Raw genomic sequence first — 26,906 nt, forward strand, 5'->3', positions numbered from 1 at the left:
ATCTCAAGGGGGAACTTACACACAAACACATCATGAGAAACCCACAGCAATCTCTAGCATTCCTGTGTGGTGATCACCATACACACACAAAACCATTCTCGGTTTGTTTTTCAGACAACAATTATGCTCTATCTCTGCTCCTATTTTTTTTTTTTTTTTGTACGAAATTCAGGAGAGAGTTAAAAGTTCACCTACTTTTAAGCAGTTATAATTATTCCTATGTCAAAAGTGTTACTGCCCTAGTGTCCCAGACTAAAATAGTAGAAATCAAGAACACAACACTAAAATATATCGTTTTACATTCACAAAAGAAACTGTGAGTGAAAACCTCTGGGTTTTATAGGTGAGTCTTCTTGCTAAAGTGTTTTTTTTTGCATAATGCTAGGCGATTAATAGGTTATTCTGAGTTGTTGCTAGGGACGGACTCATATCTAGAGACCAGAATATGACTGGAGGTGAATTTAGGGTGGACTTGGGACAGTAAACAACACCCTAGAAAACACTCAAAAGACCCTAGCATTGTGGTTTGTGTGCAGCATGGCAAGCGCTAGTCACATTTTCTTCAGAAGATGTTTAATTATAGCGTTTACTACATTTAATCTTAAGAGATTTTACTGCTAGTTAGAGTATTTGCATGTGTTTTAGGATTTTTGGTTTGATTCAGTTGTGATTCAGTCACTCACCACCTCACTCAATGAATTACCATGGGAACACACACACACACGCACACACACACACACACACACACACACACACACACACACACACACACACACACACACACATACATACAGAGTCTTTCATGAAAGAAAAGGCCAGCACTGTAAGAGAGAGGCTTTAATGAGCAGATTAACATGTAATGGAGACATTTTACTCTCTGGGTGAAATGAAAGAGAGCTCTGTGTGACCGTGCATGTGTGTGTGTGCACGTGTGTGATTGTAGACTGTCTATTCTCAGACTCACTAACACAACAATGTAAGATCATCCAGACGCACCCACTCCACACACACTAGCACAGGTGTGCACACACAATCAACTCAGTGTAACATGGTCTTTTTTATCCTCTGTTAACACAATAGGTGGATTACCGCAGTGGAAAGAGGTAAGCGATAAACATATGAAACAAAGTATGGCATTGAATTACAACATATCATACAATTCACACCAAACTGCATCATGGAAACCAGTCAGAAGCAACAAGTAATCGCTGTCTGACAACAAAACCATATAAAAGGATTCCAGGGAATTGAAGACTTTCTTTTTGTCTTGCAGTCAACCACATGTCTCCTTCTCAGCTGCCAGTTATGAATAATCACCATCATCACTCATTCAACACGGAGCCGTCTATATTAGCCAGGGCTCCAGAGCAAAGCCACATGATTGGCTCTTGATTGTTTGAGCCAGGCTGTGATTGGTTAGTTCCTGTGCATGCCAAACTCACACACTGACCCACTTTCACTAGACAAACACGAGATGAGATGCAGCCATCAAGTAAACACATATGTTTCTGTGCTGCATGTTTATTTCAGTTGAACTAGTGAACAGATACGTCTGTATATGTTAACGTCTTTATTAATGTTTCATGCATCGGGTTCACAGCTGATTGTGTTTTGGTGGGTGGGGTCGTGTTCAAGTAAAACAAACTTCTGTGGGTGTGTGTGCACACTGTTCATGCACGCACGGGTTCGTCTGTGTTTATCTCAAAGTAGAGATTCTCTTTTGGTTCTTATTTGCAATGTTTTGCCTATTAAAGCACAAAAAGTCAGCACACTATTGCTCCCAAATATGCACACCACAAACATGACATGTCTTTATAATATCACTCTTTTTCTCATTCAGTATAACTGGGTTTTTATAATTGAAAACATATGCCTACCTTTAAAATTCAGAAAGGATTTCCAACACAAGGGGATAGTCTTTTTCTCCCCCCAAATGTTGCACAAGGGGATGTGGCCAAGATTACCTCAAAAAAGCAAACATGGACTTTGCAAATCCACCAGACATAGTAAATCATCTTTGATAAAACTAATGACCAAACAGCTATTGTGTCAATTCCATTAACATAGCCACTATGTTCAGACTGTGTCTTAAGCAAATAGAAATCAGAGGCAATTAATCAGACTTACTCTTTAGAACCAAAGGAAACCATATTCCTATTAATGTAACTGATGTAAAAGGACTTAAGCTCACCATTACCATGTCTGCTGTATAATGCCGTTTATATATTGTCTGACACAGCAGCATTTACTACTCCGTTTTAATAATCAGGCCAAAAAAAAATCTCACACTGAGGTCACAGACAAAAAGAGACCAAATCCTGGGTTATAATCAAGATTATTTTAACTTGATTAACCTGACCTGTTCTCTTTACCTGTACTGTGCTGATTCACTGTGCTTGTACAGTGCTATAAATTTAATAAATATAATTTTTTTGCTTTTTGCAGGTGAGGAGACTGATTGCAGGACAACTAAATGGGTAGGATAAGGATTTTAAGAATTAAAAACAACCCGTTGGACATAACGAACTGTCAATAAAATGAGCCCGATGGCCTCAATCTCCTGAAACCCCACTGAACTAAAAAAAGTGCTGTTCCATGTTGTCACAGTGGATTTGTTTTCGCTTAATAATTTTAGTAAATGGTCCATTGAGAAGTCGCGGTACTCCTATTACATTCTCAATTATTTGTTGCCATTCCAAACCAAAAGTGGCACAGAAGATCACTTAAAAATATCTAAACATGCCAAATTTAAATATGAATCACTATATAATGGTTATCATCTACAGGTTTAATCTCTTTGTCATAAAGGCCCGTTCACACCAAGAAGGATAACTATAAAGATAACGTTAAAATGTTAAAACATTAACTATATTAATGTCTACACAAATATGCGATAATGTTGTATTTATTATAAGTGTGTACTGCAGTTATGTCATCTGCCGCTTTAAATTCTCAAGCTCTTTATAATCAGATGGATTCCAGCTCGTGGAACGGACAGTAGCTTGTGTTTCTTATGTGCATTTTATAGACTATGTTTCCTGTTCCAGAGAAACGGCAACTATCACATGACTGGAAGTACTATTGTTTGTCTACGATCACACACACAGTATCTCACACACTGTCTCAGACACACACACACACACACACACACACACACACACACACACATGCAAATAAACACAAGCATGGTGTGTGCTGTTGTTTTTTTGTTCAAAGACTACAGGGAGCTGTGTATGAAGCTCAGGGGTAACTGAAAACCAAGCAATGGTACAAGAAGAAAATAAGTGTGTGTGTGTGTGTGGTAAATGTAAAGACATTTGTATAAGATCATGTTTACTTTGATCATTGCAACCAGACCCATTAACACACTAAGCTTTCGGTTTATTTAGCAGAGGATTGTGGGCTTCAGCAGCTTAAATTACAGTTAAATCCAGTGTTCATCATGTATATTTACTCTTTGATCTGTGGAAGTACAGTGATTTATGGTAACATTTTGGTTGCTACGCCATAGCTGTTTTGGGGCCGATTTTTTAGGGCATTTCTCGGTGGTTGCTAGAATGACATTAAGACAATTGTTATCCATCATGTGGGATGAGTTATGTGCTGAAGTTTGAGCTACATTAAAAACAATGCTTCTCTTAAATAGAGGCTGAAATTGGGATATTATTATAAAATACTCGTAGTGAAGTTTTTTGCATTCTTCTGTAAAAGGTAAAAAAGAAGTTTAATATACGCAAGCAGGGGGTTACCATTAGTGAACATCCAGACACTGATGAGAGCAGCATTAAGCTTTATATGCTACACCTTTTCCCCTCAGTTTCAAGATACAACAATCGATGATGACTCATTTAATCGCTCTAGTACTCATTCGATTAATCGGTTACTAAAATAATTATTACTTGCAGCCCTAGTCTTAATCAGAGCTGTCCACTTGCGTATTGAAACAGTAGCATGCTGTGAATGTGCTTTATGAAGCTCCATGAAGGTCTCCAGAAGCTTCACTGCTCACACAATGTGATTCAGGGGTAAAACCAGAAGGTGGGCAGCCGGTCTCAGATTTCCCGCTCGCTCCTTCATATCACAATGCTGGCTTAGACAAACAGATCCATTCCTCACAGTGAACGAGAGATAGAGAGTGAAGAAAGGAGAGAGAGTAACTCGGGGGGTTTAAGGCGGATTAAGCCCTGTCAGCCCCCCTCTGAGGACTACTGCTGGGAGACTCAAACATGACATAATTCAGAAGAGACAAAGACTTCTCACACACACACACACACACACTCTGTGCCTCACTCTCATCCACTCATCAGACAGACAACATCAAATAGCCCCCCCAACAGCCCTCTACAGATGAATGGTGCACGTTTTACAGTTACACACACATTCAGCGGGACGAAGGAGTTCAGGCCTGTGAATGTGAAGCTTTTATAGTTTACTGAGGGAGAAAGCGATTTTGAGAGACTCCCAAAGTTAAGTCATGTGTGTGTGTGTGTTTATATATAGCTGGATGTCAATAAAAGTTTTAAATACAGACTTTGAGCTGAAGTCCGTCCAGCTGTGAGGTAGCGGTGCAGCTGAGAGTTTCCTGAGGCGTTGTCCAGTTTAAACCTATATTTAATCTAGAAAACACACTAGCTGTTTGGCTTGCATGGCTGATATAAAGGTGACTTATATAATCAAATAATGCAGATATACATTTGAATTCATTCATTAATTTTTCACACACTTTGCTGCATAAATGAGAAAAAATGAGTGAATTACCCAAAGCCTTACCCATTTTCCCTGCAAACGTTTTCCAAGTCTTATTGCTTCTAATCAATGCAAATCATTGCACTAAATCTTTTATTGCGATCATAAAAAAGACAAACATTTCCACTATCTGTCTTCATCAGTGTGACTTATTGCTTGGAAATGCAACAAAACACCTTCCGTCAAGAAGACATATGACGTATCATTCATGTCTGTAGCATTCCAAAGTAAAAACTAAAAACTAATTCTAATAGTAATAGTGATACTAGCCTTTACACAAAACTACATACACATGAAAAAAAAACTATATATATATATATATATATATATATATATATATATATATATATATATATATATATATATACACTCCCACCTTGTCGTGTACATTTTCACCAAGATATACAGTATGCAAACACTGTAAAATAGTCACAGTCTGTCTACATTTCCACCCTGTCATTATGCACAGTAAGCAGTTCTTGACCACACATACTGTACAGTAAGCATACATAATCATTCCCAAACACGCGCTCATAAACATGTCAAATACTCAAAAATCAGTATGAATGACTCTACTTGTCTGCATGATGGTCACTTTCAAATATGTGCAATCAAATGTAAATCATGCAACTGATGTTATTTGCTATATATGCTATAATGTAGTGTGGCATGTATATAAAGGTTAAACTGTAAGTGATGTTACATCACACACACACCTGTAGAGAATGTGAGTCTTTGAGTGTGTTTTTGTTCTGGCCAGTGAACTGTGCTTCACTGGAAACTATTGCAGGAGCTGAAATGAGCTAAGAAGCCTGTGAGAACATCAAAGCATTAAACATTAAAGATGGTTGAATGCAGAGGATTGTTAAATGGCTCGTTAAGCACAAATGAAGTTCTTATGAAATGTTGCTGCCGTATGTTTTGTGGTGAAACAATTTTACCAGTAGCCTATCATTCTGATATACAACATGGGTGTGCTCATAAATGACAATTCTGTTACTCATTTATGATCTCATATTATTTTTTTGTTCTTCCATGAAACACAGAGGGAGAAGTTTAGCTGCGGTTTTCTACACAGCAAAGGTTGATGGTGCATTTATACTGTAAATGATATTTAGGAGCTTGAGCAGAGGGAAATTTTAGCAGTGACCTACGGCACACAAAGCTATAATATGGCTCTAGACAATTTGTAAATCAATACATGAGATATATGGACTACTTTTATGGTGCTTTTATGATGCCTAAGATTTCCTTTTGTGTTTATATAAAAAAAAAAAAAAAAAAAAAAAAAAAAACAGGGATAGAAAAACAAGATAGTAAAGCAAACTATGACAGAATTTTGAGCAAATTTTTCCTGAATTATTTTTATTGTTTACTTACATGCATGTTTTCACTTTTTTGTCGAAGCATTGTAGCTTTGTCTGATCGATTGCCCATTTTATATTAGACTAGTCTATCTGCTCAGACAGATACGGTCTATCCTTTAATGGTGGATTCAGTATCTCATTATGTGGCAGTAACTATGCACGTCAGCTTGCGAATTAATTTCCACTATTAATTACATTTTCCACTATATTACTTTTAAAATGATACCTTCTTCTGCTGTATCATGCTGTTCAGTCTCAAACACTGGCATTTGTGTGTATTCATTACAAATGAATCCTACAGCGTGAAACATATGCAAACATAAACTGTCACCTTAACTTTAAGAGAACTCTGATCACCGAACATAAAAACAATTGGACACATGCGCAAAATGACTCAAAGCTCTCATGGTCTTGACATCTCCATGACAATGTGTGTTTTGCAGCCAAGTGCTGTGTCCATAACCAATGGGATTAATTCTCTCCAGCCCGACTGCACGAGAGCAGCACACACACACACACACACACACACACACACACACACACGCAAGCAGCACATCTTCTGTTCTGTTCTCTGAAACATGCTAGAACTTCACCACAACTTCTGGAGCTGGGACACCTGTAACTGATTCATGATACTCCGAGAAACATTCCCAAAACAACTCCAAATTCTCATTTACTCCAGAACTGAGGATCCCTGAGAAAAAGTCCCTATCGCTCAATCAATCATAATGACTTGGAATAATCACATCTTTATAAATAGCTCTTCTTCACTGCCCATTTCCTGCAATCAGACCGGCCCATTATCTCCCAGAAGTCATCAGACCAACCGACTGAAGTTCTGATTGTAGAATGTTCTCAGAGCTGGACATTCTAACTCAGAACATTCATCACTTCAGTGAAGACAAAGAGAGTTTTTTATTTATTTTTCCAAATGTTTTCCTTGTAGACAATCCCTCTATATACTAAAACACATCAAAGAGCTACAAAAGACAAAACAGTCTGATTGCAGTCCAAGGACAATCTTAAATATCAATTTATCAACCACAAAAACTATTCCATACAGAAGAAGGACAGACCCATTCACATTCTTGATCTGCAAATCACTGCTGAACATGCTGTATGACATCTGAACTATGTTTGCTCTGTCTGGAGGATCAGGATCTTGTATAATATAACATGTGCATTCTTTATAACACGTGTATAACATGGTGCATGTTTAAAAGCAATGTATTAATTACACATTTATAACATCCAAATTACTGACAGGCTGGTAAGAATTTCCCTTAGAGCACTGAATAGGATGTGACAAAGAGACTTAACCTGCATGAATGGACATACTAATACACACACACACACACATTAGGGGTGAATATCCCCCTGTGACCCACTGCCCCAGTGCTACCCACGGATTAGATTTCACTGAGACGGATTTGCTTCAGAGAAACATAAACCTGACATTTATATACGCCATGCATTTATAACCCCAGCTTACAAATGTTCAAAGAATGCAAATGAACAGGCTTTGGCAACTTCCTAATTTGAGGAAAAAGTACACTGTTAGGTTAAAATGTGATTAAAATGGTGCATATTAGTACCTTTGAGTAGTTATAGGTACCATTAAGGTACTATGTTGAACATTTTAGCGCTAAATAAGGTATAAAGGGGTACCCCTGAAGGTATAGTGTACTTTTAAAATATAATAACTAGAAGCTCTGGATCAGTCAGGGTAAAACCTCCTAGGATGAATGCTTTTTGAACTTCTGAAACAAGTATTTGTTATCTGCCAATACGTTCTGACAGGTTTTCACCACGCCATCTTTCAAACGCATGCTTCAAACTCTTTCTCGCTCTCTCCAGCTGGGTTGTGTCCCGGGGGGTGTATTACTTTAGGGACAGATGTCCTGAGGGGGTGCTGGTATTGTCTAAAGCAGACTCTAAACTGTTTTTATCCCCCCTCAACCCTCAACCCATGGGGGACTAATTTAGGTCAGGGGTGGGGGAGAGCGACAGAGAGCCAAAGGGTTCCTCACAACGACAACATAACCAAAACATAACCTTACTCATTACATCTCAACAGTATTTTCTTGTAAAACATATTCCAATAATGTGTTTTATTTACAAATCAGTGTAATACCATTTGCATACACGTCAAATCCTATCAGACACATGCTCACGACAACACACACATCTACTTAGCTATTTAAATCTATTTATAATGACTCAAAACAACCCAAACACTACCTATTTCATATTTACTTTATTTATAAATCACATTTACCTTCAACAGTGTCGTCAAATAAAGATTTGGTCAGATCTGTGTAATGACTGGAGGCAATTTTGTGCCTAAAGTATAAGTGAACCAACCCACACACTTACATGTATGCACGTAAAAACACTTCTGTCAGTTCAGGTTGTGTAGAGGACTTCTGTTTGGTACAAGAGCCCACCAAACCAAGCAAAATAAATACTTGCCAACACACACACACACACACACACAGAGAGAGAGAGAGAGAGAGAGAGAGAGAGAGAGAGAGAGTCCTAACGGCAGGACTCAAGCAGTTTAAACACTGCAGCTCTGACATCAATCACAGAAGTGTTCATATGTTCACACATATTTATAGGAAGCTTTCGAGAGCTGCTTTGACTTTAGAAGCCATAAAGACACATAAAATCATCAAGATTCTGCACATAAAACACTTGACCAACATATCTAAAGAAACCAAGTGCACACAAAAGTACAATAAAACATACTATCAAAATAACAGTAACACCAAAAACTTGTCATCTGTTTATATGCTGCATGCAAGTGTGATTTCTTACCCGTAGGCATTGCAGCTCGATCCAGATTTGATCACATATCCACTTAGTATTCCAGACTAGTGCTACACACACATACACAACACACTCCTCTAATCCTTCAATTCACTTTACATTCTCCCTGAGACACACGGGATAGCTCCGTCAGTGTGAATGATACTGCACCCACACACACACACGTTCAGTAAATCCTGGGTTCACACACACATAAGCTCTGAGCTGCACCACAGCGGTCCTGATGGTCTGCCTGTCACTCACACATTGAGCACTTCTACATTCTCTTCCCAAATCTCCCTCCCTGTGGCTCCTCCCTCTCCCACTGCAACACATTAGCAGCTCAGACTTCCACAGAATGCTTCTCCCTCTCTCTCTCTCTCTCTCTCTCTCTCTCTCGCTTTCTCTTTTGAATTCATGTGAACTCAAATTTGAACTACTGTTTCCTAACACACTTAAGGACCCTATTAAAAGGGCATAGAAGAACCTTTTTGTCTAATTTGTTGGATAAAGAACCTTTAACATCTGAAGAACCTTTTTGTTTAACAATAGGTGTTAAACAATCTTTGTTGGCGAAAGAAGGTTCTTCAGATTATAAAAAAGGGAAGAAAGAGATGGTTCTTTAAAGAACCTTTGACTGAACTGCTCTTTGTGGAACCAAAAATGGTTCTTCTATGGCATCGCTGTGAAAGAGTGTTAAGAGTGTATTAAATGTGCTTCACTGCAGCTTCATTATTACAGATGTGTAATTACAAAACATTTAAATACATGACATTTCAGTGAAAACATCATTGAAATATGATTCAGTTTAATGATTTTCAGTAAATTCAAAATGCTCTACATCTTAATCATATTTCAAAAACAATAAAATTAATTACAAAAGAGCATATTAAAAATGTTTTTAAGTCTGAGTGGGTCAAAACAAGCACTCTAAAGTTTGGATAATTGCATTTAAACTATAATTAACATGCAATATGTGTCTTAAAACATTACATTAATTTCACAATGAAGTATTTTCTTGATTGCAGTTTGTTTTCTTTTTTCATTGTCTGGTATTGTCTGGCAAAAGAAAGCCTATTAGACTGAATAATAATTATTATATAATTAAACATCAGGATCATACCTACAGTATGATGGCTTAAAATATTGTCGACTCCTTACGTTTTGAATGGGAGGCCAGGAACGAGCAAGTAAGAGAGAAAATAATAGCATGATGCAAATTTATTGTGTTATTCAAGCAGGTTCACAGAGAGCTGACTCTCTCTCTCTCTCTCTCTCTCTCTTTCTCTCTCTCTCTCTCACTCACACACACACACACACACACACACTGAAACAGTAGAATGGGTGAAGGCATGATCAATAGCTGAGAACAACCCCACCTTAAGACTGCACACATAGAAATGCTCTCAGACAAACAATACACCACGACCACTTCATCACACACTATCAGTCAGGGAGACTTATTTCTGTCCACTAACGAGCCTGATTAAATCATACACCTTAAACTCGCTAGTCATTTTAGTTCAATCATTATATCTAATTATCAAGATTTTAGATTAGATATCATGACTGTCTTTTAAAAAATAAAATTAAATAAATAAACATAAGAATAAATACACACGCACACATAACACACATCAATCAACTAATAACTAACTAATGTGCAGTTAAATTCACCTTCAGGAAATTAACTATTCGTAAGGAACTTAATTACCAATGAACCAACAATCTAGCTAGCTGGCTAGCTACCTAGCTAGTAACAAACAAAAAATCAACCTGCTAATTAACTAACAGCAAAACTAAATATCTTCTCAGATTGATTGAGTGAGTGAGTGACTGGATGTTTTATTTATTTATGTTTATATCATGACAACTCTCAGAATAGTTTCTCATGGTAATAAATATGACATTGTTTGACTGTATTTGGTTTAGGTAGAACAGAACTGCTAGACTGGCTGCTTCTGAGTAAAACAGCTTCTGTATCCACAGACAGACTGCTGTGAACATGTAAGACATGCTGCTGCCACACAAATAGCATATATAAAATACTATTTATCAGTCCTACTGTAAACTGTAGCAGACCTATACAGGTGGAGCTGGGGAGGTGGAGGGTTTCTTTGCCGTCAGATATCCTCCACCTTCCCCAGCTCCACCTGTACAGCTCTGCTATGGGCAATGAACCATGAACTAAGATTGTGTTAAGGAACTACAATATCAGTCTTTTGATTTATAAGTTTTAAATACTTACATTTCTTAAGTTACATGGCCACTACTTACATTTTATCCATGTGTGTGTGTTTGTGGGTGTATATATCCAATAAACACAGCAACCATACAAACTGACAAATGATCACAAGTGTTGAGTGAGCAATGAAAGGAATGCATCAATGAGCTTTCATGCCAACAAACAAGCACACATCAGCATCATATCATTGTCTGTACTTATCTCATGCGTCATTCAGACGTCTGTGGTCACCCACTGTGGACGGTTAACCAAAGATTAAGTAATGTTCAGTATTTTACTAAGAGCAATTATCTCTTCCATCTTTATTTTACCCTCTAACTTTAACACTCACTATTCGAATTCTATTCTTAAAAAAAAAATCTAACAACCTTTCTAATTTTTCTGTATTATATTTTCTTTAAATTTATTATGCAATTATGTGTGTGTGTGTGTGTGTGTGTGTATAAGACGTCTAACACAAGCTTGTTCTATTTTTTATATTCTATCTGTTTTCTTTTTATTTATTATTTATTATAAAAGCCCTTGCTATACTGTGTTTAAGCTAACTGAGACTTGATATAGCACTTATATATCATTGCTCTTTTTGTTGTTTTTGATTGCTTCCACTCCCCTCATTTGTAAGCCACTTTGGATAAAAGCGTCTGGTAAACGAATAAATGTAAATGTAATGTAAATGTAATTAGTAAGTGTGAAGTAAACAGATTTGTGGCTTTGAGCTGATTCAGAATTGCCTCGAGTTGAAAAGACACTAATTCTCCTTGGACACATTCAGAAGGAGACAACGGATGTGCATGCTAATACAAGTGACTCTAACACACCTTAAACACACGCACCCTCTGAATATCTATTTTTTTTTTACACAATATGATAAGCAACTGTGAAAATGATAACACATTTTAATGAGCACTATGTAACACACACACACACACACACACACTAACTAGTTTGAAAATCCTCAATCGGCAGGCTTTCATATTCAGTGACCCAAATGAAACTCACCTCTCAGCTCCAGCATACAGCTCATCACACACACGCACAAGCACACACACACGCACACACACACACACACACACACACACTAAGAGCTTGTTGTCAGTTAGAATTGATGGATTAAAGTCTCTCTCACACACACAAATGCAGCCCCATTCACAGTTTCACAGAGTTTGAAACTGCAGTCTAATCCCTGACCACTCAAACAAACTGAACAAAACCCCCGTTTTCCAGGAAGAGGATGAGATTTCACACAAACACACGAAACCATTCGTCCTCGTATCCTTACATGTGTACTTCACATATGTTTAGTGTTAACTGAGCACATTCATACCATTGTGTGCGCAGTATTATTTGCACCACCAGATATTGTAATAAAAATATAATTAATAATACATTTTACAAACTGCACTATTTAAAAGTGCAGTTTTGACATTTACATATAATTTTTTTCATATTGTAGTTTACCAAAATTATTGTTACAAAACAGAGATATACTGGATGTGCAGAAAACACAGAGAAACACAAAAGTGTTAACATACTTAATATGCTGTAAGTATGTGTTATGAAACTGAAATATATTCATTTTATGGTTTATTACAACAAGGCTCAGTTTGTGAAATGCTGAACTAACAATGAGTTATGCATGAACAATATATTGTTGTTTTTGATTGCTTCCACTGTCCTCATTTGTAAGTCGCTTTAGATAAAAGCATCTTCTAAATGAATAAATGTAAAAGTTACACACACACACACACACACACATATATATATATATATATATATATATATATATATATATATACACATCTAAGTTAATGTTGATGTTTACATTCACTACAGTTTAATACTTTTTAAACACTTTAATTCAACAAGAATGCATTTTTTTTTTCAAAAGTGACAGTATAAACATTTATAATGTTTCAAAAGATTTCTATTTCAAATAAATACATTTATTTTGAACTTTCTGTTAATCAAAGATTCATAAAAATGCACAAATGTTTTTTCAACTGCTTACACAAAATTTCAAAACTATACACACAAATCCAAGAACTGCACACACAACATGCAAAATGCAGAATGAAGCACTTGCATCTAAAATATTACAAACACCTCTCAAAATCAAACATTCAACTTACGTTCCAAACACTACACCAAACACCTTTGCCATAATATTATATTTTTGGATATATCGTATACACAAAGTTATGCAAAGCCTAAAGCTCTTCTTTCTTTAGCTTCAATGTACATTTCTGTACAGGATTGAAAGTAATTGGCAGAAAGTTTTTGATAAAATTATGGGGAACTAGAAAAGAATGATTGAAACAATCTTGTTTTTTGTTTTTTTTTATAACCGTATGCATTTGTGGTTGTGAATACAGTATTACACAGTAGGAAAGAAAGTAATACATCAACATGTGTACAGTAGTTGTGTAGATGTGTATTTACAGGCCTATTCTTCTAAAGCCATGATTGGTTATTGTTCAGTGAAGTACGTAAGGAGTTAATGTTAGGCACTGATGAATAAATGTGGCATTTTGATTGGTTGTGTCAGAAAAAGGAAATCAAGGTATTTCCTGTTAGATTTTTGTGTGTGACTTAAGCCCCATTTTTACGGGATTAGTATTACCTGGTGACCTCTAAACATTTGTAATAATTGCAGAGGTTGTCTGTGATCTTAATCCTGTGCAAATCATCTATGGCTATACTTTGTAAAGTAAAAAGTCCTGTGATAATATTAGTCCAGTGTGAATCGGCATCTCTGAGATTTGGCCAGCATTTGGCGGGTGGTATAGCATTTTCCGAGGTTTTTGTTTCCTGTGTGCCTTTTGAAGTGAAGTGACGTGACATGTGGCCAAGTACGGTGACACATACTCGGAGTTAGTGCTCTGCATTTATCCCATCCAAAGTGCACACACACAGCAGTGAACACACACACACCGTGAACACACACCTGGAGCAGTGGGCAGCCATTTAAGCTGCGGCATCCGAGGAGCAGTTGGGGGTTTAGTGCCTTGCTCAAGGGCACCGTGGTATTGAAGGTGGGAGAGAGTGGTGTACATTCACTCCCACCACCTTCAATGGGTTACGAGTCCGACTCTCTAACCATTAAGCCACGACTTTCCCCAATTTTTATCTATTTTTCGTGAAAAATGGAGCTGTGTTGGATTGTTTGATAGTATTTTGGGTGCTGTCATATCACTACACAATTTGCATAAAGCAAAGCTGAAAAGGTTTTAAGGTAAATGTGTTACAAATAAATTAAGCATAAAGCTTTTAACCTGGTGAAATGTAAGTGAAGTGACATTCAGCCAAGTATGGTGACCCATACTCAGAATTTGTGCTCTGCATTTAACCCATCCGAAATGCACACACACAGAGCAGTGAACACACACACACACACTGTGAGCACACACCCGGAGCAGTGGGCAGCCATTTATGCTGCGGCGCCCGGGGAGCAGTTGGGGGTTCGATGCCTTGCTCAAGGGCACCTAAGTCGTGGTATTGTAGGTGGAGAGAGAGCTGTTCATGCACTCCCCCCACCCACAATTCCGTCCGGCCCAAGACTAGAACCCACAACCCTTCGATTGGGAGTCCAACCCTCTAACCATTAGGCCACGACTTCCCCGTAAAAACGGCAATCCCCAAAAAGGGAAAGCACACCGTTCCTGGAAACACTGCAATACCAGGCCGATGCATGGAGTGGACGGAGCAAGCCCCGGCTCCAGCTCCGTGATCTAAAAATCCATTTAATATGTAGTCCCCGGATGGGGGACGTATCAGATATTAAACTGATAAGAACAGATACTACACTTGATCTTAGCCAAAAGGCCGAGAAGCGATGTAAATAACACAGGGCCAAAATTATATTAGTTTTTTTTTCTTTTTTTTTTATCCATCTAACAGGACCATAGAATGGGAATCTCAAAGCCTTGACATCTGGGTATGCAGGAGATAAGTCAGTAAATTCTAGTAAAATCACATTTATCTTGCACAAATTTTTTACTTCAAAGAATTATGAATATATTTTTGACTGAAACTTGGGTTAAAGAGGGAGACTTTAGTCCCTGTTCTGAACTTGTTCCCGAGGATTGCACCTTTTATAATTGCCCCAGGAAAACTGGACGTGGAGGAGGTCTTGCAGTGTTTTTAAATGAAAGTTTATTACATGTACCATTCCGACTGGCGTCTACTCAAGCTTTGAGGTATAGCTTCTTCAAATAGATTTGGTACATCCAGTTATCTGTATTAAAGGGGTCATATGATGTGATTTCAATGCTTCCCTTCTCTTTGGAGTGTTACAAGCTCTTGGTTCATAAAGAAGATCTGTAAAGTTGCAAAGACTAAAGTTTAAAATCCAAAGAGATATTATTTATAATATCCAAAACAGCTTGTTCTAACACGCCCCCACATGTCTACATCACTATGTGGGAAGATTTGCATAACGCCTCCCAAATGTTCACGCAAAGAAAGAAGACCTTTCCTTCTCACTGTTGCCATTGGCGCCATATCTTGGAGTCAATGTGTGTTTCATTGTGAAAGCAAACCTACTTTGTTTGGCCTTCCAAAAGAGGACAAGACTACAAATCAGTTGAGCTGAATTTCAACACTGTTCCAGAACAGTTCAACCCAAATATTAAGATGTGTGCAGCACATTTTATAGACAACGACTGTTTTCTGAGCCAGTAGCCTGCAATGTGTCTGTGCAAACTTTGCAAGGACAGTCTGGAGCTTCTGACAACCTGTAATTACATATTTTATATTTAAATAATTTGCCACTGGTGATTCAAACGCCACCAGTCAAACCGGTTCACCAAATCGAACTGAATCGTTTGAAAGAGTTTACGTCTCCATTACGCACTAATCCACAAATGACTTGTCCAAATTAAACAATTCCCCATCATAAGTACACATTGATGACCTAAGACACGAAACGAGCGGTTTGTGTGAGAAAACGAACAGTATTTATATTGTTTTTACCTCTTGTACACAACCACGTCCAACTGATCTGAGGGCGAGAGTGCTTCCTGATGTGACGTGCACGCGCACTCTGGCTTATTCTGCGCAAGCGTGGAAATTCCCGGAGGTGATCTCTCGCGCGTGTACATCACTCATTGTTTACACTTACTGCCTATGGTTTACACAGATTTCGGAAGTATTACCTTTCACTGTGAAGATCTAAACATATTTAGACGTACAGGAAAATGGAATGGAAGACGATTTCAATATATCCATAGACAACATTGAAATTTTTTCACAAACGTATTTATTTAAACCAGAATACACAGACCAAGTATTCAGAGTGATGGACGAAGCATCGGCTGCAGCAGCACGTCTTCAAGCCTCGGACAGACAGAGATCTCTTCAAAATTGGTGGTGTTTTAGTAGCAAGTGTTGTGAGATGCCAACAGAAGTGGAGAGCAAATGTTGTCACGAATGGAACAACTACAAGACGACGACGAGGACATTAACAGTATCGCATCACACACCTGCCTGACTGAAAATCCTGAGTTTTCTCCGCTGTTGAGACCCAGAGTTTTACACGTTGTGTTTAGTTCCCTTTCAGTCGGTCACTCTCGACGCCACTTCGGTGACTGACGAATATGGGATATCGCTTCGATAGACCAATCTACTTCGAGTGTAAACTAAACGAGCCAATGCACATTGGCATGCAATTATTGCATCCAGCTGCCGCTGATCACTGCGTGAGTAGAGGGCAGCAGGTGCAATGCATACCAGCTTTTCGCTTCGGAGCCGAGCGTTAGTATCGCTCTGCTCAACTGTGTCTGCTGCGAACTATGAGTTCAGCACACTCTCGGAAGCTACGTGTGTTGGCGAGACGGCGCTTCAGCGGCGGTCGTTCCTGTGTCGAGTGGATTGCACACTTCAGGTTGCACTACCCCTATCGTGTTGCAAGCGGCCAATTCCCCTGTGCGCCTCAGTACTAAAAGAGCATTTCCTAAAGAGCAAATTTCTCTAAAAGAGCTTCACGGGTGCGTCTTTGTAAAGACGATGGATCGTCCTTAAAAGAATGCCGTTTCACCCGTGCGTTTCTGGGTGCGGTCGTTACCTGGCTTTCCTGGGCCGCCAAGAGGGTAGGGCTCGAGTGGAATCCCCCACCGTGTCCCGAGCCCTCGCGGCTGGATGATTGGTTTCTCGGGGTGGCGCGCTGGTTCTCAGCGCCCCACCCCAGTGCCTTTCTTTCCGGAAGTGCATGACGAGCTCACCAAGTCTTGGATGGCACCTTTTACTGTCAGAAACCAGCAAGTGGGCGGTGCAGCGAAGGGGTATTCAGGAATCCCGTCGGTGGAGCGGGCGGTAGCGATGCAATTGTGTCCTAAGTCTGCCGCCTCCTGGCGTGGAGACCCGGTGCTCCCTTCCCGGGCCCACTTCGGTGACGCAGTCGAGATCTTGGCCCAGCAAGTCTCGGCTGCCCAGAAGCAGACTGAGGCGATCCGACACATCCTGCCCCGGCGGGCAGCTGCTGCTATCTCCACCCACCCGCCAGCTGCAGTGCCCCAGCCTGCTCATCACCGAGGGCAGCCCCCTGCATCCGCCCCTGCTCACGCGTCACATCTGCAGCAGCCTCCAAGTGGTGCCGTTGAGCTGGGCGCAGGCAGGCTGCCCCTCCCATCCTGGCCCCCGTCAAACTTGGAGGTGAGCAGAAGAGCAAAGGCCCTGGGACGGGTGACCCAGAGAGAGGTAGCTGCTTTCTGGGGGATGGTGAAGGCACCTCTCCCTCCCCTGGAGGAGGGCCAGGCGGAGAATCTGGAAATCTCGACAGGAGAGTAGTTTCCTCCCTCTCTGGGTCCCAGGAGGGCACGGCTTTACAGCCCGTACCTCATTGTACCCAAGAAAAGCAGTGGGGATCTTGGATCTGCGAGTTTTGAATCGGGCCCTCCATCGGCTACAGTTCAAAATGTTGACACAGAAACGCATTTTCAGGTGCGTCCGTCCCCAAGATTGGTTTGCAGCGATCGACCTGAAGGACGTGTACTTTCATGTGTCCATACTTCCGCGCCACAGACCTTTTCTGCGGTTTGCGTTCGAAGGACTAGCATATCAGTACAAGGTCCTGCCCTTCCGGTCTTCCCGTGTCTTCACGGAAGTCACAGAGGCAGCTCTCGTTCCTCTCAGAGAGCAGAGTGTTCGCATTCTCAAGTACTTAGACGATTGGTTGATACTAGCACAGTCTCGAGATCAGTTGTGTGAGCACAGGGATGTTGTGCTCCGGCACCTAAGCCTGTTGGGCCTTCAGGTCAGCTGGCAAAAAGAGCAAACTCTCGCCATTGCAGAGGATCTATTTTCTCGGTATGGAGTTGGATTCGGTAGAACAGACAGCACGCATCACAGAGGAACGTGCACGTTCGGTGCTAGCCTGCTTGAATAAGTTCAAGAGCAGGACAGCGGTCCCAATGAAACTCTTTCAGAGGCTCCTGGGGCATATGGTGGCCACAGCGGCACTTACACCGCTCAGCCTATTACATATGAGACCGCTCCAGCACTGGCTTTATGGCCGAGTCCTGAGGTGGGCGTGGAAGCGCGGCACTCACCGGGTCCAAGTTACACCGGCCTGTCGCCAAACCCTCACTCCGTGGCCAGATCTTGCATTTCTCTGGGCAGGGGTGCCCCTAGAGCAGATCTCCAGGCATGCTGTGGTTTACACGCATGCCTCCACCACCGCCTGGGGGGGCCACGTACAACGGGCATGCATTCTCAGGGGTTTGGACGGGCCCGCAGCTGCAGTGGCACATCAATTGCCTAGAGTTGTTAGCAACGCACCTTGCTTGAACCGTCTCAAAGGTTTCTTATGAGGCAAGCTTGTGCTGGTCCGATTGGACAACACTGCGACTGTTGCGTACATCAACCGCCATAGTGGTCTGCGCTCTCGTCGCATCTCGCAACTCGCCCGCCACCTCCTCCTTTGGAGTCAGAAGGTTCTGAGGTCACTTTGTGCTGTTCATTCCAGGCCTGCTCAGTCGTACAGCCAACGAGCTGTATTGAGCAATGCTCCCGGGAGAATGGCGACTCCATCCCCTGACGGTCCAGCTGATTTGGAGGCGGTTCAGAGCCGCTCAGGTAGACCTGTTTGCTGCTCCAGAGACCTCTCACTGCCAGGTTTTCTACTCCCTGACCGAGGGAACTCTCGGCTCGGACGCACTGGCACACAGCTGGCCGGGGGACCTACGCAAGTATGCGTTTCCCCCAGTGAGCCTTCTTGCACAGACATTGTGCAAAGTCTGGAAGGACGAGGAGCAAGTCTTGCTAGTAGCGCCATATTGGCCTACTCGGACCTGGTTCCCCCTTAGTGCTCCTGCTTGCACTGGCCTCCATCAAGAGGGTAGGGGACCTGCATGCATTTTCGGTCGACGATTCGTGCCCAGAGTTCGGGCCGGCTGACTCCCAGGTAATCCTGAGGCCCCGGCCTGGCTACGTGCCCAAGGTTCCCACTACATCCTTCAAAGACCAAGTGGTGAACCTGCAAGCGCTGCCCCTGGAGGAAGCAGACCCAGGTTCAGGTTACGAGCTCACTCAACTAGAAGTGTTGCATACTCCTGGGCACTGGCTCATGGCGCCTCGCTGACAGATATGTAGAGTTGCGGGCTGGGCGACCCCAACACGTTCGCTAGGTTCTATAGCCTTCGTGTAGAGCCGGTATCCTCCTGTGTTCTCACCTCAAACGGGTAGTGGCACTGAGAGGCCCCGGTTAGTGTCAGCTTGCTTAAACCACTCCAGAGTGTCCGTACTGTAGACCCTGTTGAGATCTAAGCACCCTAAGCAGCTGGACGCCTAAGGGGTACTCGTATGTGTATAGTCCACGGTATAGCCGTAGAGCCCGTGTTTGCCCGGCAGACTTCTGCCTTCCCAAGAGGGTTTTAATCACCTCAAATTTTTCCGTATACTCCTAAACGGATGCTATATGTGTATATGCCTCCGAGACCTCCTTCGGGAAGGATGGGGCTTCCGCAGCGTCCCGGCTCCAAGCGGACCGGGTACGTTTTCCCAGTGTTATCCAATCTCACCCAGTGAGGTAGTGCTTTGACAATGGTGAGTGGAGCTACTTGTTCTGAGCCCCGGCCTACACCTAATAGGGGCGCAGGCGGCTCGCACAGGGCACTGGAAGGAGCAGCACCCATGGCGCTTTGATAAGGATCCCATATTCGTCGGTCACCGACGTGGCGTCGAGAGTGAACGACTGAAAGGGAATGTCTCGGTTACGTATGGTAACCCTCGTTCCCTGAAGGAGGGAACGGAGACGCCACGTCCCGTTGCCATGGTTGCTGTACCGCCGCTGAGCTGCCGGCTCGGCTCCTCAGTGAAAAACTGGTATGCATTGCACCTGCTGCCCTCTTATACTCACGCAGTGATCAGCGGCAGCTGGATGCAATAATTGCATGCCAATGTGCATTGGCTCGTTTAGTTTACACTTGAAGTAGATTAGTCTATCGAAGCGATATCCCATATTCGTTGGTTACCGACGTGACGTTTTCCACGTATAAACTGGAGGCGACGTCCAATGCCAGAGGGACCCAATGGCACGCTGTCAATAGAGTGAGTAATGTGTTGTATTTTTATTATAATCACAACGATTATAGGGTGCATTATAAACAAATTAATTAATTACAATTACTGCATTATATTTCGGATAGTGCAGATTGGTGGGGTAGCGTGTGGTAAACAATGAGTGATGTGCGTGCGCGAGAGATCACACCCGGGGCTTTCTGCACTTGCGCAGACTAAAGCCAGAGCGCGCGTGCATGTCAAATCAGGAAGCACTAGCGCACTCAGATCAGTTGGACGTGGTTGTGTAAAAGAGGTAAAAACTATATAAATATTGTTCTTACACAAACCGCTCATTTCGTGTCTTAGGTCATCAATGTGTACTTACGATGGGGAATTGTTTAATTTGGACTCCTCTGTGCATGCTCTTTGAGGTGGTGACCATAGACCTATAAGGTACATAAGTTAAGGTATATAACATGTTTGTCACACGCTTGAGGCATTCAGCCAATCACAACACCAGCACACCTCGCTTTTTCAGAACGATGAGCTTTGTAAAATCGATGCGTTTCAGTAGGCGGGGCATAGACCTTAAACCGTATAAACAAAATAATGTTATTTTTAGCAGCATCATACATTTATCAGACACTTTTTTCCAAGGTCACTTAAAGTGCATTCAGGCTATTAATTTTTACCTATCATGTGTTCCCAGGGATTTGAACCCCCAACTTTGCGCTTGACAGCACAGTGCTCTACCAATTCAGCTACAGGAACACTTTATGTGTTGCATCAAATGGCCCATTTAATATCTATCGCCCACAGCATATTCTAAATGATTTCTCTGATTTACTCGGAGAACTGAGTCCACAGTTTGATTAGATTTTAGTATTGGGTGATATTAATATCCATTTATGTTGCCCCACTAAAACTCTGGTAGCTGAATATAAAAATCTTATTGACTCATTTGATTTTGTGAAGAATCTACTCATGCTCATTGGTTCTTTCACATGGATTCCAAATATCTTAAATGAAATCAGTGAAAATTGTTTTTCTGACCACAGACTGGTACTTTTTTCTTCCCATTTTCCCAATCCGGCAATTGCTATGCTTTCAGTGACTCATCTGAATCATTATTTCTTCACTCGGTCATGTGAGCGATTTCCTGCCTCTTATGCTATAACTGATCCACCTTCCACTGATCCACTGATCCTATGCAGGATGTGAACAGACTTTTTAATAGCTCCAATCAAAAACGTTTGTCTACTCTGAATCTCATTTATCTCTTAAAACCCAAACGTACTGTGATTAAACCACAGCCACGGCTTAATGATTGAACTCTTTCTTGCTTAGAAAGGCTTGCAGAGAGAGAGAAAATGGTGCAAGCATAAGCTACAATCTCAAATGAAATGTGGAGAGATTCCTTGTATCAGAGAGCTGTCAAGACTGCCATTGGTCCGATGCTATGGAGCGATTTTCAGCCTGTTTCTTTTGAACAACAATTGAAGTAATTGTTGAACATCTAAGATCAACTTCATCTTCTCAAGACATCATTCCATCTTTATTTCTAAAACAAATTTTCAATACTGTTGGACATGAACTTTTACTTATTTTTAATACTAATCTAATTACTGTGGTTGTTCCTGACTGCCTAAAAACAGCCACAGTAACTCAATTATTAAAGAGCCTCAATCTTGATTTTTCAAACTTGTATAATTTTAGGCCTATATCAAACTTGCCATTTCTTTCTAAGATCCTTGAGAAAGTTGCTTTGTCTCAACACAGCACGGAAACTGCAGTTTTAAAAGTCCTAAATATTATTTATATGGAAACATAAAGGGAATGTTGTGGCTTTGGTGCTTTTAGACTTAAGCTCTGCATTTGAAATGATTGACCACAATATCTTGATTTCCAGGTTGGAGAGATGTATTGGGTTATAGGGCAAGGTGTTGAAATGGTTTCAATCTTTTTTAACAAACAGAAGTTTTAGTGTTCCCATTGGCCAACATAGTTCGTCCTCACACCCACTTGCTTGTGGGATGCCACAGAGCTCAATTCTTGCCCCAGTTTTATTTTCTATATTTATGCAACCAATGGTTGCTATCTTTGAGAAATATGGAGTGTCCTTCCACCTATATGCGGATGATCCTCAGCTGTAGTTTCCCTTGCAGCAAAAAAGTAAAGAATTCTTAGGACCTTTGTTGGATTGTCTAAACGAATTACAAATATGGTTTGTGGCGAGTGGGGCGGGGCCGAGAGGCGTGGGAACGAGGAGTGAGGCCAGGTGTAGTGATTGGAGATGAGCTACACCTGAGCCCCACCCCTCGTTCCCACGCCTCTCGGCCCCGCCCCACTCGCCACATGGTTAAAGCAGAATCTTTTGGTGTTAAGAGAGATAGTGTTTTGCACATTCCAATCAAATGTTTAAGGATAATATCACAGCTACATGAAATACTTACTGTAGTTTATTAATTAAATTTTGCTAAATTATGGGAATTATTTATTTATTTATTTTTTCAAACTATTTCAAAGCAAAACACACACGATACAGAGGGCTGGGTAGGGGTCGCCAGGAAGACAGCTGTTGTTATGACAACAGGTTCGGTGGCAGGCCCTGGGATGTGAGGGGCGGGACGGCCTACACAAAAGAACATCTTTAATAAACGACTGGGTCCCTCACTCTCGCACTCCTTCTCAAAGAAGGACAGAAAAAAAAAGACAGAGAGAGGGTAAACACTCTGCTGTCACAATGCACTACATAGGCAAACACAAGTTACATTCGTTGTAGATTTGCATGCAGGAATGTCGTCACACTCCACCAGAACAGATGCAAATCTAAAGCAAATTCTCCTCATACTTCCTAGTAATAGACAAGATTTCAGTCAGTGATTGTGTTTGTGTCTGTCTTTCTGTTTCTGTTTGCAAGATTGTACTCAAGTGTGCGTCTGTGTATGTACTAATATTCACTATGAATGTCCCCACAAGGATAGTAATACCAGTCAATTTTGACCTAGTGCGGATATTATTATAGTCCCCATGGGGAAAACAGCTTATAAATCATACAAAAATAAAAAAACTGCAGTGTTCTTTTTTGTACCCTAGGAAGTGGATATGCCCTGCTGTAAGATAGTGTCAGTGTGTGTTTGTGTCTGTGTGAATAAGAAATAAAGAATAAGAATAAATGAAAGCTATTGTCCCCGATACAAACACACACACACACACACACACACACACACGCACACACACACACACACTGCATTCTACAGCATGTATACTCAGCTGTGCTAGTTTCATGTCTCTAATGACACAGCATTTCAAAATTTTAACTCAAATGAATGTTCAATGGCAATTACTTTGCTCATTTGGTAGACATGGTGTAAGTAGGTTATGGTCAGCTTTGTGCATTCATCAGGGGTCAGTGGCACTGTGTGTGTGTGTGTGTGTGTGATGGAGGAAGTGTTGTTTGGCCTCAGATGATCACGCTGGGTGAGTAATCAACAGGAGGTGGAAATGGTCTTCCTCTGAATAACATGGATGTATTTGTGTGTGTGTGTGTGCTAAAGAAAAATGAAAATCTAAAAAAAACATAAATTACTCAAAATATGTAACAAAAATGTGAGTGTCCATCAAGCAGGTCACTTTCACACACTCACATAATGACTTCAGCATATGTCCAGTCTGTCCATAACATGTACCAAATATTTTCATGTCCAAATCCAGTACACACATACAGTCTCAGTAGACAAGAGTTATCACAAGACAAACATTTGGTTTTAAATCACTACCATTATTTGCTTTACCATTACCAAATATGTTTTCAGAAAATATAATGAACATAACGATATCCTCTATTTTTGAAATACTCTAGATTTCACTTAATTTCCATTCATAAAAAAAAAAAAAAAAAAAAAAAAAATTAAATTAATAGACAGTAAACGTATCGTTGGATACGTGTGGAGTTGGATATTAATTTTATGAAACTGTAATTTTATGAAGTAAAACACTTTCTAAATGACATCTTAAAGCTTAGAAATACCGTAATGGCAAATAAAAACTCATAAATACTCCTACAAATACAAAGCAAGAACCCGATAAACATGAAAAGAGAATATTAAAGGAGGTACATCTATTTGCACAAGCGTCAAAAACAATATTCGTTCCTGTTACTAAATGTTAAGTCTATAAATTTAATTCCTGTTAAAAATGAATCAATAACAACCATAAACTCACCTTTTAAACAGCTTTACCACTGTCCCCTGCCCTTTGGAGTGATTCACAAAGTTTTCTTGTGAATAAAATCCTTCGGATATTTAATTCCATTTCCATAGGCTCAGGCAGTCCTGCTTGCTGTCTGACACACACAAACACACACACGCACACACACAGCTTGATACTGACTCTCAAAGTCCACCGAGTCCACACCTCTATGAGATCAGAAAGAGAGAGAGAGAGAGAGAGAGAGAGAGAGAGAGAGAGCATATATCTGATGATCTTTCTCCTGATGCACCATCACAAGACACACACACACACACACACACACACAGTCACTCACATTCATGGATGCAAACTGGATCATGGATAATGCTGCAGGCAATGCAAATTGTAAAAAAAATTACTAAAACAAAAATAAAGAGTTTGAGAGAAAGAAAATTGGAGAGAAAAGGAGGGGTTAAGAAAGCAAGAAGCGAGCCAAGGGAGAACCGTCCTCCTCACGTACACACAATTGGGTCACTTTAAAGAGGCTACACACACAGAAATAGATCTGAAGGTGGTCTGAGATAGACATAGAGATGGGATTTCTGCTTCAGTCAACAGAGGAGAAGAAGAAACTTTACCTCTCGCTTTCTCTCTCTCTCTCTCTCTCTCTCACACACGCACACACACACACACACACACATAAACACACTAACGTCACCAGAGGAAATAGGTGAAACAGTATGAGACCCAGAACAATGTCATGGTGTTAAACAGGGGCATTGTTTCGATAATAGCTGCACACACTCTTGAGGAAAGTCCCTCAGTAGAGTCCAACGGTCATTCCTGCTTCCTGAGACCGAAGTGTTTCCATCACACTTTGGTTTTTACTAAAACACACACCCCTCACATATGTATGGCCTTATTCATGACCAAAGATACAATGCAACATAAATAATAATAAATGTCCTTGTAAATGCAGGGCACACAGGGGCAACGATGTTTGAGTTCGTGTGAGATTCAGGTCACTGACTGTTATTGTGATGTCTGGCACACCCTACATGAAAACATACAGCTAATTAAAGCAGTCAAATTATTAAAAACATTACACTATTTAATCACACAGGTTTCAGATATTATATTAATTGTATCTGTATAATAGCTTATTTTTAATATATGTATATTTATATATCGTAATACTCTGGTAAGTAACGGATTACATGTAATCTAGATTACAGAATACGATTCCAAAAATGAACTACTTGTAATTATAGAGTATATTACATTTTTAAATGTTCATAATCAGATTACAGTTGCTTTTTTATAGATTGCATGATTACATATTAAAAACACAGGCATTAAATGATTCATTGTACTTTCTTGATTCTGAAATGTTCCTTTCTTAAATTTAATTAGGCCATACATGAAACAAATTATCATGAAAGTTACTTAACACAGGTAATGTATGGCTGTAAAACACTACGTCATATCCAGTGGCCTTCCAACTTGATTCTGGAAATCTGGACAAAACAGTGTGACGGAAACATTGCTAGTGACTGGTGCTATTTTAAGTGCTTGGTTTCTACTGCAAACGATCTACACAGCACCACATGATTGCGAATTGCTTGTCACTAGAATCTTATCGCTTCCTGGTTGTATGAGACATGGTGTTTTAGTCAAAATATAGTCAATTTTAGTCAAAATAATAAATAGGTGGCACAATTTTGCTATCCACAATTTGGAACCTTTTATGTTATTTAGGTTAAACGACTTGCTGTCCACTGATAGCATCACTCATTTTACAGTGACCGGCTTGTTAAAACAAACAAGCCATTCATTTCAGATAAATCATTTGCAGGAAATGCATCATAATGTGAGATCATCTAAAATGTGCTTTCATTGTGATGGGATCAAAGTTATCTTGTTCTCCTGATTGGCAATGAGCCACTGAGTGACTCAGTTATTACCCATCAGAAAGACTCTGGAGAGCCAACCAGCAGTGAGCATGAGCGCTCAGTTTACAGGTGACTACCGCCACATCACGTTCACATTAC

At 40.6% G+C, this 26,906-nt stretch overlaps 1 protein-coding gene and 1 non-coding gene across 3 annotated transcripts in view; both read right to left on the reverse strand.

The window, feature by feature from the left end:
- Positions 1-25,060, reverse strand: part of LOC128011399 (pleckstrin homology domain-containing family G member 1) — a 48,427-nt gene extending 23,367 nt beyond the window's left edge. The window contains exon 1 of one of the 2 annotated variants that reach the window (XM_052593735.1): positions 24,889-25,060. Coding sequence is in view for 1 of the 2 variants with exons in the window: in XM_052593734.1 (XP_052449694.1) it covers positions 8,934-8,943 (10 nt within the window). In the remaining variant the exon portion in view is untranslated. Of the gene's footprint in view, positions 1-8,933; positions 9,274-24,888 lie in introns of those variants that run through there. The other variant, XM_052593734.1, reaches the window with a different exon arrangement.
- LOC128012624 (U2 spliceosomal RNA) lies at positions 14,813-15,003 on the reverse strand. Its single transcript, XR_008183147.1, has one exon. It is a non-coding gene; the product is annotated as a U2 spliceosomal RNA (small nuclear RNA).
- Positions 25,061-26,906: the final 1,846 nt, after the last annotated feature.

Source organism: Carassius gibelio, chromosome B23 (assembly GCF_023724105.1).
Source record: "Carassius gibelio isolate Cgi1373 ecotype wild population from Czech Republic chromosome B23, carGib1.2-hapl.c, whole genome shotgun sequence".
In the NCBI taxonomy this organism is placed as follows: Eukaryota; Metazoa; Chordata; class Actinopteri; order Cypriniformes; family Cyprinidae; genus Carassius; species Carassius gibelio.